Below are 14,114 nucleotides of genomic sequence, written 5' to 3'. Positions count from 1 at the left end.
CAGGGATGCTGGATTCACCTGCACTGGAGTTGAAAGAAATGGAGAATAAGGCTGCAGGTTTTCACTGTGAAAACACCTGATTATATAATTTCGAGTATATAGCGATTAAGCATTTCATGGGCCATAAACCCTCCGTGGGAGGGGCAGATGCTCAGCACCTGGCAGGATTAGGTCTATTAGTGAGTTCTAAAGCAGTAACACTCGGCAGCGTTTATAACTGTTTGCAGATTAATTTGTTAATCCGATTTCTCCTATTTCCAACACCCAGCCCTCACTCATGAGAATGTGCTGATCCCGGTGACACCAGTGTGAATCCGGACTAGTCGGGGAGATGCTGGACTGTCCGAGATCAGAATTTGTGCCTCTGTTCAGCCTCTGAAGTTTAAAAACAAATCCCAGCACAAGCAAAATGTTTTAGTTGTGTGCAAGGGAAGCCTTCTCCCTCCACCTTTGCCTAAGAACCAGTTTTACGGAGTTGTTTTGTTTGTTGGGGGGGTAGGGCGTGGGCTGAGACGGAGCATGAGAAAAGGCAGCCCCTAGGAAAAGTGAAAAGCTGCAGGTAAAGTTTTCTCTTCCAGTTTGCTACTGTCCCCTCGGGTCTATGAAATGCCAATGTGATGGGGGCAGCTTCAGCACCCCCGTTCCTAGGGGAGCAAGGTCAGGGGGAATTTTTCCTCCTTCCCAACTGTGACCCAATTGCTCTTCTACAAGAAGGGAAGATTCCCCTCCACCCCCAAAACCAGAGAGCTGGGATCCTCCGTGTGAGTGGACCCCTAGCTCCTGGGAAATATTTTGGGAGGAGAAGAAATATCGTGTCTGGCTTACTCGGCAAGCAGCAGAGGAGCAGGAAGGACAGTGCACTCAGGGGACACATACAGCCAGGCCGGGGAGCGCTCTCCGGAGAAGGCAGCAGGAGAGGTTCTGCTTCCCAAGGACCCGCGCTCCTCGGCCTGCCGCAGAGATATGCGGGCGGTTCTCTGCTCCCGCAAAGCCAAGAATCTCAGCCTCCGACAGAGGGGGAGCCGCGGCTCCTGAAGATGCGTTTATAACGGGGCAGAATTAGGGGGCTTAGTTCGGAGCTCGGGAAAGCAGCTGTCATCCCAGCGGAGTTTCAGCGGTTTACACTAGGTTTGAGTGGGGGTCTGACGTCCTCACGGGGGTGATTACATGCGATCTGGTTTAGAAGGGGGCTGTTCGGGGTGGGAAGGACCCCGCACCCTTTCATCACAAAGGGATTGTGCTGTTCTGCCCGCGGCTTATAGAAAACCATCCCGGGGCAGCGATTGTTCCCAGCAGAGATGAGATCTGCAGCCCAACCCGTCTGGCCCTGTCTGTCCCCTTATCACAGTCCCGGGAGCTCCGGGGCCTGGGCTACAAAGGCGAGGCCAGTGCTGCTTTCTCCTTGCAAGAATGCTTCCACCCCGACGGTGCGGTGAGACACCGCGGGTTCCCTTCCCCAGGGCCCTGATTGCAAAGCCCGCAGGGCAATGGGTGGGTAGGGAGAAAAGCGCTGAGAAAAGGAGAGGGTACACGGGGGCGGCGGGTGTCTGCGTTTAGAAGCAGATGCGTCGGGTTTTCCAAGCTGAAAAGTCCCCCCCAATGTTTTATCTGCAAAACGTTTTACTATCAAGTGTGCGGGCAAAGTGTTTTAGTGTCCGCAGGCTGGCGGGGAGGGGGGGTGAGATAGTCCCTCTGCAGACAGCTGAGGGCGGTGGGGCCTGGAGGCAGATTGGCGCCCACTCTTGTTTTGTCTCGTGTACTTTCCCTTGCCTGCGATTATCCAGAAACAAACAAAACATCCAGGAGGCTCCGGGGCTGGGGCGTAGTGGAGCTGGGCCCAAAGGAGGAGTGTAAAAATAACTAAATCCCCTTTTCTTAAACGCGTTATTACATCGGGCGGCGCTTCTTCGTTAATCGGGTGGGGAGAGGGTATTTCCCCAGAAGAAACCCCCACCCTCTCCAGGAACCGGTGCAAAGGGACGCAGGGTTCAGGCCACATCTCCGTATAAACCAGGTATTATTTGAAAATAAACCCTGCGCTCGTTACCCCTAAACGCGAGTGAACCCCGCGAAATTGACCAGAGCGCTGCAGCCCCGGAGCAGACACAGGGCCCCGCCAGGCTCCTGTGGCAAAGGAGGTTAAAATACTTCGGTCGTTAGCCAGGCAAATTCGTGGCTACAAGGAAAAGTCTGAAATTAATTCCCGAGCCTCCCAGAGAGAATCGCACTTCTCGAGTTGGGTGGAACTTTACCCCTAGGGGGTAAAATGCAGCTGGGGGGAGGGGAGTTATTCACGCTTTTGTTTTGTTTGAGGGACGAGGGAAAATGTTTTCGCCTTTTTCCTGTGCAGCGCAGCACAGCACCGAGAGAGTGGAGTTCAGCGTTGTGTGAGATTCACAAAAGACACCCCCCCCCCGTCTCCAAAATCCATTTTTCCCCCTTAGAAAAGCCAGTTAAGAGCCAGGAGACGAGAGTCACATTAACAGGCTTAGAAATACTCGGCTGGAACCCGCCTCGTGTAAACGCCAGGATCTTTGTTTTTCCAACAGCTTTGGCTAGTAAAACTCTCTCGCGCAGATGCAAGAAGTCACAGCAAGGTTGGCGTAGAACAGCCTCAAGCCACGTGAGAGATTCTCTTTTCCCACTGCCCTAAGAAATACAGACTAACAGGTGCCAAACGCGAAAGGAGCAGAAAAATGAGTTAGACAACATCAGTTACATTTAAAAAGAAACACCACACGAAACCATGAAGATTTGGTATTAATTTGATAAACGGCCAGGAGTGAATTACCGTGCGAACGAAATGGCATTAATTCGGTTTTCAAAACACACGCAGACAGCTCGATGTACACCTAAAGGTTGCTGTGATCAGTTTAAAACGACTTTAGGTACGAGCTACCTGCTGTATTTTTAGGATAAACGAAGTGGGAGCCGGCTAGCGGTTCTGCGAACCCTACAGCCAAGCCCATGCCATGGGAGTGATTGTGCGGACTAAAACCACGAGGCCAGGCAGCCTGAGAAGATTACATTGTTTATCGCCCCTCGGACTCTTGCAAACACTCATTTTTAATACCAGCCAAGGAAGATTTCTGCGGGCGGTCAGTCGCTGCGCTCGGCGCTCCTGGGTGCGCAGCCCACCTCGGACAGACGTTAAACCCGAACCTTTCGGCCGCCGCACTGGGAACGCGACGTGTCTCTTTGGAGGGGCAACAGGTGCCTAAAATAAGCGAGTTGATGGGTAGATAAATCTCCGCCCGCTCTGCTTCCTGAGCCCTATTCTCCCCTCTCCCTGAGAAATTAAACCCAGGGGACTTCCAGTTTTTCCAACAACGCCCATGTGGGGTAAGATCCGCACCGCAAGAGCCGATGGGCAGGAGCGGATCGGTTTTTAAGCGTTTACCTCCCCGGGAAGCAGCTTTCACCCTTCGCACAGCAATACTGAATTCTGAGCTTTAAAGCGACGGTCTAAACCTCACCGCGCGCGGGTTTCTAGCCCCGACATTTACAAGCGTCCCACGTAACCCGCTGGATGGAGGCACTTCTCTTTGAGGCTCTGAGCAGGGCACCGTGGGGCTCCTCACCCCAACGTACAAATCGCCAAGAGACTGGGGAGGTGCCCGTTATAAAATTTATTGATCTCTGATTCAGGGGCGGGGAGAGGAGGAGTGTTTCACAGGATAAAGTCTTAAGAAACTGGAGCCACAAAAACTAAAGCGTTTGTTGCCTGGTGGGGTATGGCAAAAGGGTGTCACAGTCAAATTCACAAACCGAGTTACAGAAGTTTACAAGCTTGAGGAAAAAAAACCCCAACACACACAACTTACTATAAGTTAAAAAAGACCTTGCATTTGCGACCCGCACAGCTTTTCCCTCTCTCCTCCCGCCCCACTTCTCTCTCGTGGAGAGGTCGTGGAAGCGACACAGATTCAGATAAAACCTCCAGCAGGACACAGTAGGGAGGGCCACTTTTTTTTTTTTTAAAAGGGCGACAAACAAAAATGTAAACATCTGAGCTTGAAGAAAGCCCGCCACATGTCCAGTCCACAGCTACACTCAAACTGAAATAGACAAGACCTTTAAAACGGGGTTTGCATTTTTTAAAAAAAGAATAAAATAGAGAGTCAACCTATCAGAAACCAGGAAAGAAGCGGCTGCGGTTTTAAAACTTCCCAGGTGTTCCCAGGAGACATTTGTGCTCTAGAGAAAACCAGTCCACACACACCCCCTATTTTTTTGTACAAAAAAACACACGCGACATCGAACTTTCCTTTTAAAAAAGTCTTCCCGGGGAGTTGCCTCGAGTCCGAGTCCGCTCAAGCGAGCAACCAGCTTTCCCAGGAGCGGGGTTGGGCTGCGCCGAGGGCAGCGCAGTCTCAGATGTGAGTCAGCGGTACAGTGCCATTGACCCCCGTCCCGGCACTCTGGTAGTGCTGGTGGACACTGTGCAAGCGAGTGCCCTGCAGGCTGGCAGGGTCTGTGGCGTCCCCCCCGGGCGGGAGATACATGCTGATCATATCCCGCAGGTCCCCCAGGCAGGCCCGCTGGGAGTGGGAGGTGATGGCGGGCGGCGGCGAGCTGGGCTCGGATTTCACCACCGAGCCCATGGAGGCCAGGCTCATGGCCGTGCCGGGCTGCTGGCCGTAGGCGGCTGGGGACATGCTGTAGGAGGAGGCCGCGTTCATGTAGGACTGGGCCGTGGACATCATGGGGCTGTACTGCAGGCCGCTCATGTCGTAGCGGTGCATCTGCGGCAGCTGGGGGCTGTTCATGGCCGGGTGCTGCCCGTAGCCCAGCTGCTCCGGCATCAGCGAGTACGCCCCGTTGCTCCAGCCGTTCATGTGGGCGTAGGTGTCCAGGCGCTGGCCCACCCCGACGGGGCTGGGGACGGCGCTGGCCCCGCCGGGGGCCAGCAGGTTGCCGGGCAGCGAGTACTTGTCCTTCTTGAGCAGGGTCTTGGTCTTCCGGCGGGGCCGGTATTTGTAATCCGGATACTCCTTCATGTGCACGGCCCGCAGCCGCTTGGCCTCGTCGATGAAGGGCCGCTTCTCGGCGTCGCTCAGCAGCTTCCAGTCGGCCCCGAGGCGCTTGCTGATCTCCGAGTTGTGCATCTTGGGGTTCTCCTGGGCCATCTTCCGCCGCTGGCCCCGCGACCACACCATGAAGGCGTTCATGGGCCGCTTCACGCGGTCCTGGTCCGCCGCCCCGCCGCTCGCTCCCCCGCCGCCGCCGCCACCACCGCCTTTGCCCGCAGCCCCCGCCGGGCCCCCCGTGCCGCCCGGGGCGGGCTGGGGGCTCTTGAGCTCGCCCTCCAGCATGCTGTACATGGCCGGGGCGGGCAGCAGGTGCGCCAGCGTGGCGGGCAGGTGAGGCCGGACCGGGCTGCTGCTGCGGGGTTCCTCCCCCGGGGCCCTGCGCTCGCGGGCTGCTGCAGTTGCTACAAGCGGCCAAACTCGGGGCTCGCTGGGCGCTTCCCCCCTCTAGCCGCCTCCTCCGTGCGCTCCCAATGCCGGGGGAGATGATTGACGGCCTATAAATGAGCAGCCGGCAGCCAATCAGCGCGCGGCTCCCGACAGGCCCTGACGATGGTAATTGACCAGCTGGTTAAAAAAAAAAAAAGTTGCAGTTTAGGGGGTTCCCATTCGCACGCCCCCCTTCCCGCGCTGAAACCAGGGGGCCCAGCCCCTCCCTCACGCTACCCCCTGCAGAACAGGGGGAGGAGGCAACTTTTGGTCGGGTTTGTTTTAGATCCACCCCCCACCAAGGGCCCCCGGGCACAGGCATCCCGCTGCAAAGCGCCCCCGGCTCGCTGCTGGTTGCGGGGCCCCCGGCCGCACAGGGGTGTGGGTGGGGGGCGGGGTTGAACCTCCGCTTCCCGAGGCTGGAGGGTGCCCAAGGGCTGCGCGGTCCCTGGACTCCGTTCGTGTGCGGGGCACAAAAGGGGTCGCGATCGCGGGCACTTGCTCCGGTGCAGGAAGCGGAGCCGCTTTCCCCCCCAGTGCCTGGGGACGGGAGCTAGCAGCCCCGAAATGACCCGGGCTGCCGCAGCGGAGCTCAGCTCACCCCCCAGACCCTCATTGATGGCGGGATCAAGGAGCCCAGCTCTCCCTAGGGAAGGGTTCCCCATTCCCCTCCTCTCGCCCGGGTATCTGAAGGATGGCTGCGGATCCCGGCTCCCCGATCAAAGGATGGGGGTGCTGCAATTCCCCATGCACTACAAATGCACACACACACCCCCCCGCGCCGCAAGGCTCTTTGTTGTTCGGGTTACACAAGGACACACCAGCCCCACTCTGAAGCCCAGTTCTGGCTCTCAGTGTGGCCCCAGCATGGCTTGCCGAGCTAGGGCTGATTGGGCTCTGACCGGACTCCCTGGTAGCTGAGAAATGGGGTGCATGGGGGGGTAACCTGGCATGCACTGCCCAGCCCCCCACCTCCTTTTCTTTCTTTGCCACTTTACTTTTTCCAGTTGGCTGCCCCCGGGGGAGGGGCGGGTGCTTGCCAAAATCCGTTTTCATGGCAACAGCAAAGTCTCCTTGGAGTGAAAGAAAACTTTGTGGGGGAGGCTTGCGGGGGCTGTCAATCAGAGGGCCTTCTTCCACCGCCCTCTTTCTGCCCCCCCTTCCGCAGCACCCACACCTGCAAGGACAATCCGGGTCAGGAGCTTCTTAAAGGCACAGTGCTCCTGCAGCCGCCTCACCGCTCCCTCTGGCCTCCTACAGCACAAGGGTGGATGTTTTGGGGGAAGGGGAGATTAGAGTCGTGCTCCTTTGCTGAGTGACCGCATCCTTCCCGCCTCCTCCTTCCCCTGCTTCCCCCCGTTTGCTTTGCTCAAACCCAGAATCAGAAACAAAACCCAAGGGCTACCCGGGAAAGGCGGAGCTGTGCACGCAGTGTGAACAAGGGCTTTCGACGGGCTGAGACCCTGAAGAGTTTGTTCTCAGCTGCGCCCAGGGGGAAGCGGGGGGATCACTGAGGATTGACATCGGCGTGTGAGCAGACTCCGGCGTGGGCGCTGGGGATGACTCCACTGGGGGATGGTTAAAAAAATGACTGGGAATTTTAAATATCGTCCGACCCCAGCGACGTGGTCACGCAGTTACACCCAGGAGATGCGCCGCGCTGCCGTGTTCTTCTTGTAAAAGAGACAATAAAGAGAATGATGCTAATTCACAAGGAAGACGGGACCTCCCCAGGGCAGTGTCCTGGTCTGCACGGAAGCACTGGGAGAGACGCATATTCAATAACAATTAATAATAAAAAGCACCGCAGTCCTCAAGCTCGCTTCGCGCTGCGAAGCACCCCAGAGATAGTTCACTTTCCCGGGAACACCGAGCAGCGAGCAAGCAGCCTGCAGCCAGCCCCGGAAAACCCGCCACCTGACTTCCTGAGCACAGCAGAAGAATACACTTCGTCAGGCTCCCCACTGCTCGCCGCTTCCACCGATGGGGGAATAAAACGGTGTAACGTTAAAAACCAATAAAAAAAACTTTCACTTCGCTATCGGTGACTGGTGTCGAGATTTTATTTGCAAACTCGGTGGGATCTAAACTGTTTGTGCATTTAGTAATCCAATAAATGTTTGAATAGTTATTCCGTTCTGGCAAATGATCATCTGTTGGAGGGTGGAAAATCGACCTGGAAACAAACACTACTTATGCTATGGTGGAGTTAACCTTTGGTTGTTTGGTTTGAAAAATATGACTCCCGAAATATAAGCTCCTGAAAGGACACGATCATATCTAAATAGTTTAGCTCTGTAAAGACATTATTTAAAGAACATTTCCCCCCACGTTTCGCAACAAATTTGACAGTTTTAATCACCTTTATTTTAAGCAACAGTGCCAAATATTTTGATTAGTCAACTACAGATCTAAACTAAGATAGGCTCGGCTGTGAGAACGTTTCTCCGGTGTTCACACTTATTATTTGCTCTGAATAGTCGTTTAAACAAATCAAGATGAGCTCTGGTTAGTTAGCTATTTAGTCCTGCGCTTTGTGTGTTTGGCTGTATGTATGTAACGAAAAATCAGGAGGCAACTGAAATTATAGGAACATTATATAAAAGCTCTTTTCTGTTGAATGGCGAAAAGCGAGCCAGATGGAAATTGGCAACAATTTTACATTTCAGATTTAGCTTCATCCTGTATTTTAATTTGCCCTATGCCAGTGTGAGACTAAACTGAAATCAATTGTATTTAAACATGTCCAAAGATGCAACATTTTACTATGCAGATTATTTCAAAGCAAGGCAATATTTCCCAGGAGAGCTCTCCTGTCTCTTCTGTCATGACAATCAAAAGGCTGATTTAGAAAGTAAATATCACTCTGATCTGTCCCATTTGTCTTTTCGGGTTACTGAACATATTTCCCCCTGCAAAGCTTTTACGACTGCCTACGCAGTCTCTTGGAAGCTGTTATAAAATTTGACTCCTGTCTGACTCAATGCCAGGAGACCGGGTGACTATTTGAAAAGATGGTTCGCAATGCCCCGTCGCAAGGAATAGCTGTTGTGTCCAATGGCGGAATTAGTCAATCAATGCGCTGTAAAATTAGCGGAGTAATCCCTCTCCCGTCCAGTCTATGAGCTGCGGAGTGTAACACGGAGGAAGAAGAGAGACAGAAAACAAAGTTAGGACTCATATGGGCTCTGCCAGTCCTGTTCACACCAATGCACTTTACTGGTGACCTGACAGCTGCGCCCGGTACAGCGGTGGGACAATGCGCCAGGTCCCGCCGGCACCACCCCACACTGGGCCCTGCGCCCTCTCCAACCAGGGTACCACGACTGGCTGCCTCCCCGGAGTCGTCCCATATGGGCCTCAACCCGCAACACAGTGTGAGGGCTTCCCCCAGACCCACCAACGTCTGTTCAGCGAAGGGGACAGGACCTGCATAGTCACCGCTCATGCTTTCAGGTAGAACTGGCCCGAATTACGGCCCCGATCTTGAAAACAGTCCCATTGACTCCAGCTGGACCCCACGCGCTAAAGCACGTGCTTACACCCTAGCAGGATCGGGACCAGGGCCTGGTCAATGGCGAAAGTGAATACGGGGGGGCGGGTGCTGGGGATAATCCAGGCCTACAAAGAGGAAAGGTTTTTAATTTGGACTGTCAGGAGAACCACAGAACCGGATCCACGCTGCTTTTTAAATCCCGCTTCAGAGCGCTTTAAAGGGCCCCCCTCCTCCAGTTCAACCACTGCTAGACCCAAACGTTAGCTTGTAATCATATACACAGAACAAGCCCTTAGCCACTCCGGACCGGATTCAGTCCCCAGCTGCTAACTGCAACTGATCTGCTTGCTTGATTTCTCTCCTCCCCTTGCTCTGCACTGCTTTAGCCGCGGGGGTCTGGGAACTAAGCGAAGAATTAATCCCCCACCAAGTTTCTGACCACGCGGTTTACAACGACGCTCAGCACCCAGTGGGTCCAGTCAGTGGCGAAGGAGGGAGGGAACTGAAGCCATTGTTAATAAGTCCCTTTGAGCCGGGAATTCTACAGATCAAGAAGCGCTGTGACCAGACAAGGTTTACAGCAGAGAGCCCTTTAATTCAGCAGCGTAGATTGACCACCGGGGGACGCGGAGAGTCCCTCTAGCAAGGTGCACAAGCGAAGCGCTTTGGCTGGTGTAAACACACTTGTCAAAAGCGGAGCAGCGCGCCGTCGGGGGGCCGAAATCACTCCTACATCAACGCCAAACTTTGAAGGAGATCCAACCGCCCACATGTGGGGATGCACGTGTTAGCACGACTGTGTGCGTTTCACACGCTCAGCACTCCAGTAACAGGCATCACAGGCAGTGCGGCTGCAGCCTGTTAACCCCAGGATATTAGAGAGAGAGAAGGTGGGGGAGGTCATATTTTGTACTGGAGCAACTTCTGCTGGTGAAAGAGACAAGCTTTCGAGCTTACACGCCGCTGAAAAGGAGCTCTCTGGAAGCCCCAAAACGTGTCTCGCTCATCAACAGAATCGGGTCCAGTCAAAGCTATGACCTCACCTACCAGTCATTAACGCGATCTTTAACTTACAACTCCCGCACAGGGTTGAAGAAACTTTCTTTTTTGTTTTTAATTAAGAAATAACGTTACAACTGAATCCGTTTTTTAAGCAAGGTTTCCCCACTGGAATGGGGGCGTTTGCCCCAAAGACTCCTGGCCCCCACAATGATCAATTTCCGGCTGAGATTTTATGTCCATCCTCCTGGGCAACATGAAAGGTGTCCAAAATGCCGAGTACAAATGAACCTAACAATTGTTTTATGATATTTTAAGATCAAATATATTTGTGACTTTCAAAGGCAAAATATTAACGCTTTTTTCAATTAAAATCTCAACATGGTTTCATGGGTGCTATATATTTTATGCATATCTCTTGCTCGCACACGCTGTCTACTGATATAAAATATAGATGGTGGATGTTTTTGTTCATCCTCTAATATGTGAAATAAAAAGATTTACAGATTTCCATCTGCTGTGTTAGACCCACTCGATGATCTTTAATAGGGATGAGGTCTTGTTAGACACATCAAGGTGTATCACTACCGACTAGTACCGATAAAGCACTATAAACTTCCTTATTCTGTGACCTTGACAAGAGCTCCGTTAGCACCGGGATGTAGATAATCTGTTAGCAATTATGATTGCCACGGGATTGCTTTTACGTACAGGAGACTGAATAACCTATGATTCTATGAATCTATGCACAGGAAACTGAATAATCAGGTTATTAACATACTTTGGAAACTAACTTTTTCTTTTAAAGTGCTGCATAGAAACAAATGCACTCAGCATCGTTCGGATACAAATATATTGCTTTTCAATGACCCCTTTATTGAGAGAGACACTGGGAAATGTTTTTAAACCACTCTTTCCCCCCCCCCCCGCTGAACTTTTATTTGGCCTCTGACAACAATGACTGGCTGCAAACAGACCTCTCAGAGCCTTTGCTGAATAGCCCCTTTTCTATACCAGCTTGTTTCCACTGTCACAAAAAAACAACCAGTAGCCACATTTCTTAATTGGGTGCTCCTGAACCTTGTTCATTCAGGGGTTCGCTAGGAATTTGTTTATTAGCCTTTGACAAACTGCTCCTCGCGGTAATCGCTTCATGGGGTTGGCTTGAGCGGGGGGGGGGGAAGGGCTGGGGGTTGCTAATAAGGGTTCTCCTCCCCCCCCCTCCAGTTACTAATTAACAGAGTTGTAACGGGACCACCAGCATTGGACTGGCTCAGAGCTGCGAGCCCTCGGGAAAGGACGAGACTCGCAGGGGTCTGAACAAGGAAAGTAGCTCTGGAAAACGGACACTCCAGCAAGTCAGAAAAGCAAAAGTGCTTATTAAATCAGCCCCTGCTCTGGTTATCTGTCCTGAGTCTTGGATGGAATTTGTTGGAAGGGGTAAAAGAAGGTGAACACATTCCAGCGGCTCCCACCAGTTTGAACGCTGGGAGTCTTAGCCAATGTTTGCAGGCTATTTTTCGTTTCCGTGTGGAGGGCAAGTTACAGCAGCGATGCTCTTCGCCCGCCGTGGCTTTAAAAAATAATCAAATCGCAGAAGCTGGCGAACACATTTATTATTTGCACCTCCTGTGATTTCCCCCCCCCCCCCCCCCGACAAAGCGATCGCCTGGTTCAAATGGTGGGTTAAACCTCGCTGGTCTGACCTAGGCAAACGGTCTCTCTTACCTGAGTAAGAGGAGAAGGAATAACACATGCAAAGGTTCCCACTGCGGGGACACCATGTCCCACCGAGCTGATCATGTCAATTTCGGAAAGGATCCACTCAACAGTCCCCCTGCCTGTATTCTGTGCTCCGCATCGCACGTGCTCAGAGGGCGTAGGGTGCCAGATGTTTCACTGGCCACAGAAACATTACTTCGTTAACGTTCAGGTTTTTCAGTAGTCAAAGGTTAAAATCTGTATTTGAAAGGCACTGGGAAAAGCAGGAGCTCAGGAGTTCTAATGAATAATTATTTTTGGTACATACATCTCTGATTTGAATTGACTCACTCAACCTACCCATGACCAAGCTAAAGAGTAGCTAATGGCTTAGAAACGCAGGTATACACATGAGCGTGAAAAACCGACATAAGTGAAAACAAAATCTTCTTGCTTGACAGATCCATATATCCACTGATCGGGCCGATCCACATATGTTAGTGTGTATATATGTGTATGGATCTCTCCAAAAGATCACTTTTCATTTACATTTGAAGTACTGGATCTGTAAGTGGGAACTCTGTAAGTGGGAACACTGATAACTCCAAACCAAGCTATACAAGATACAGTAGATGCCAGCTGGTAATTAGAAAACACACACACACATTTATTTCTGAAGGGAGCGAAATAATTTCAGTAATTACTAAAGGAAAGTCCACATTAAACACCTGCCTTAGGATACAAATATTTACTGCTACCTGTTCAAGTCAATGAAAGTGTGGTTCCTTATAACAAGATCATTCTGCATTGGTCTGTTTCATTCCTTAATATAGTCCTTAAATGTTTAGTATTTTGTCTGCACAACTTTTGGCTCAGTTTGTTTTAATTTGTGACAAGTTATTAATATAATGTAAGGTAACTCCTCATCCCAGAAAACTGCTTTTTTAAAGACTTTCCATTGGGTAATGTTTACTTACTATGATTGTTGCAATATAGATTAATGATGGTTTTGCCTACTGATGATGATAACGGAGACAAGGCTGCTTTCATTTGTTTTTAAACAATTCAAACGATTCTGTATTACCCATTTAAATTTAAAAGAACCCATTGCAGAATGTTTTCTTTACAGAACAACCAGCTTTATTTGCTAATAATAACAGCTCTCTCCTTTTTTATAAATTATATTATTAGAGAAATCAGACACTAATTGTACCGATCTAACTTGCTAATTAGTTGCAAATAAACTATTCATTAGTGGTAAATTAAAATCAAAACACATGTTAGTCCTACACTCTGAGATATCATTCTGCAGTCACATATTGTTGTATACTAGAGCCTATATCATAGGCATGGCAAATTGAGATCCTGAAAGGTTTCTCTACAGGATAAATAATTAAAATATATTCAACTTTAATTGACATTATAGAGGACATAAATGAGCTTTTCCTTTTAGAAAGAAATAGCAGTTTCTAAATAAAGCTTTGCAGGCTGCAGAATGGAGGTTTCAACCAAATGAATAGTCATTACTACCTTTTCAATGATGTAGGCCTTTTGATCAGAAAAGAAATTAGCTCTAAAGAACAGACAATAGAAGCCTGCCCTGCAATAGGAAGAAAATTAGATGGCTAAGGCTCTTAACAACACCTATTTCTATAAACCATGGAGCTTCTTGCTTTTCAATTACAGCTGTTCATTTCATATAAGGAAAGTGGAAAAACACAGGGCTAATGTAAACTCCGTCGGACCATAAAGCATAGAGCAGGCAGCCAGCCTTCCCACTTCCTTTTGTTTTTTATTACCATCAATTAACTAATATTATATATTTTTAAATGACTGTGGTTTCCAAGCATAGTTTTTGCAGGGCCAGTCAAGCTATCGAGATGGATCACATACAGTAAAAGAGCTAACAATGAATGAAAATCTTAAACCTGTGTGGCTGGAGGTTTCCATTACACATCAAAGAATAACATATTGAAAGCGTATCACATTCTTGTGTGTATTTCTCAGAGAAATCAAAACAAGGGTGAAGAAAAACAGGAAAGGGCATTACTGAGTAGCATTTAGTGATATTTTTGTTAAACCAGACATTATTAAGAATTTCAGTGAATGTCCTTTCATTGTGCACAAGGCTGAGAGATTATTTTTTAAATAGTTTCCTGGTTGCTTTTAAATATTTACAACCTTTGGTTATTTTAACAACCATGCTTTTAATTTCCTTCTGAAATGTTAGAATTAATTGATTGCTCTTGCATTTTTAGGTGGAATTCTGTTTCAGGGGGACGTCTTTAGAATCACATTTTTCTTTCTGCAAATTATTTCTCCTTCAGACAAAGCAAATAAATGTTTTGCTCTGCCTCTAAAACAAAATTGCAAAAAATATTAAAAGTAACAAGGATAAGTATAATGGATATGGAGGGTCATTTGTTGTTTCCTGTGTAACTTATCCAGTTAACATGATC

At 50.0% G+C, this 14,114-nt stretch overlaps 1 protein-coding gene across 1 annotated transcript; it reads right to left on the bottom strand.

Annotated features, from left to right (window-relative positions):
- Window positions 1-3,979: 3,979 nt before the first annotated feature.
- SOX3 (SRY-box transcription factor 3) lies at window positions 3,980-5,354 on the bottom strand. The gene has a single exon (XM_030575145.1). The coding sequence runs from the start codon at window positions 5,322-5,324 to the stop codon at window positions 4,374-4,376; it is 951 nt and encodes a 316-aa protein (XP_030431005.1). The 5' UTR covers window positions 5,325-5,354; the 3' UTR covers window positions 3,980-4,373.
- Window positions 5,355-14,114: the final 8,760 nt, after the last annotated feature.

Source organism: Gopherus evgoodei, chromosome 9, assembly GCF_007399415.2.
Source record: "Gopherus evgoodei ecotype Sinaloan lineage chromosome 9, rGopEvg1_v1.p, whole genome shotgun sequence".
Lineage (NCBI taxonomy): Eukaryota > Metazoa > Chordata > Testudines > Testudinidae > Gopherus > Gopherus evgoodei.
This window is presented reverse-complemented; position numbering and strand designations above follow the sequence as displayed.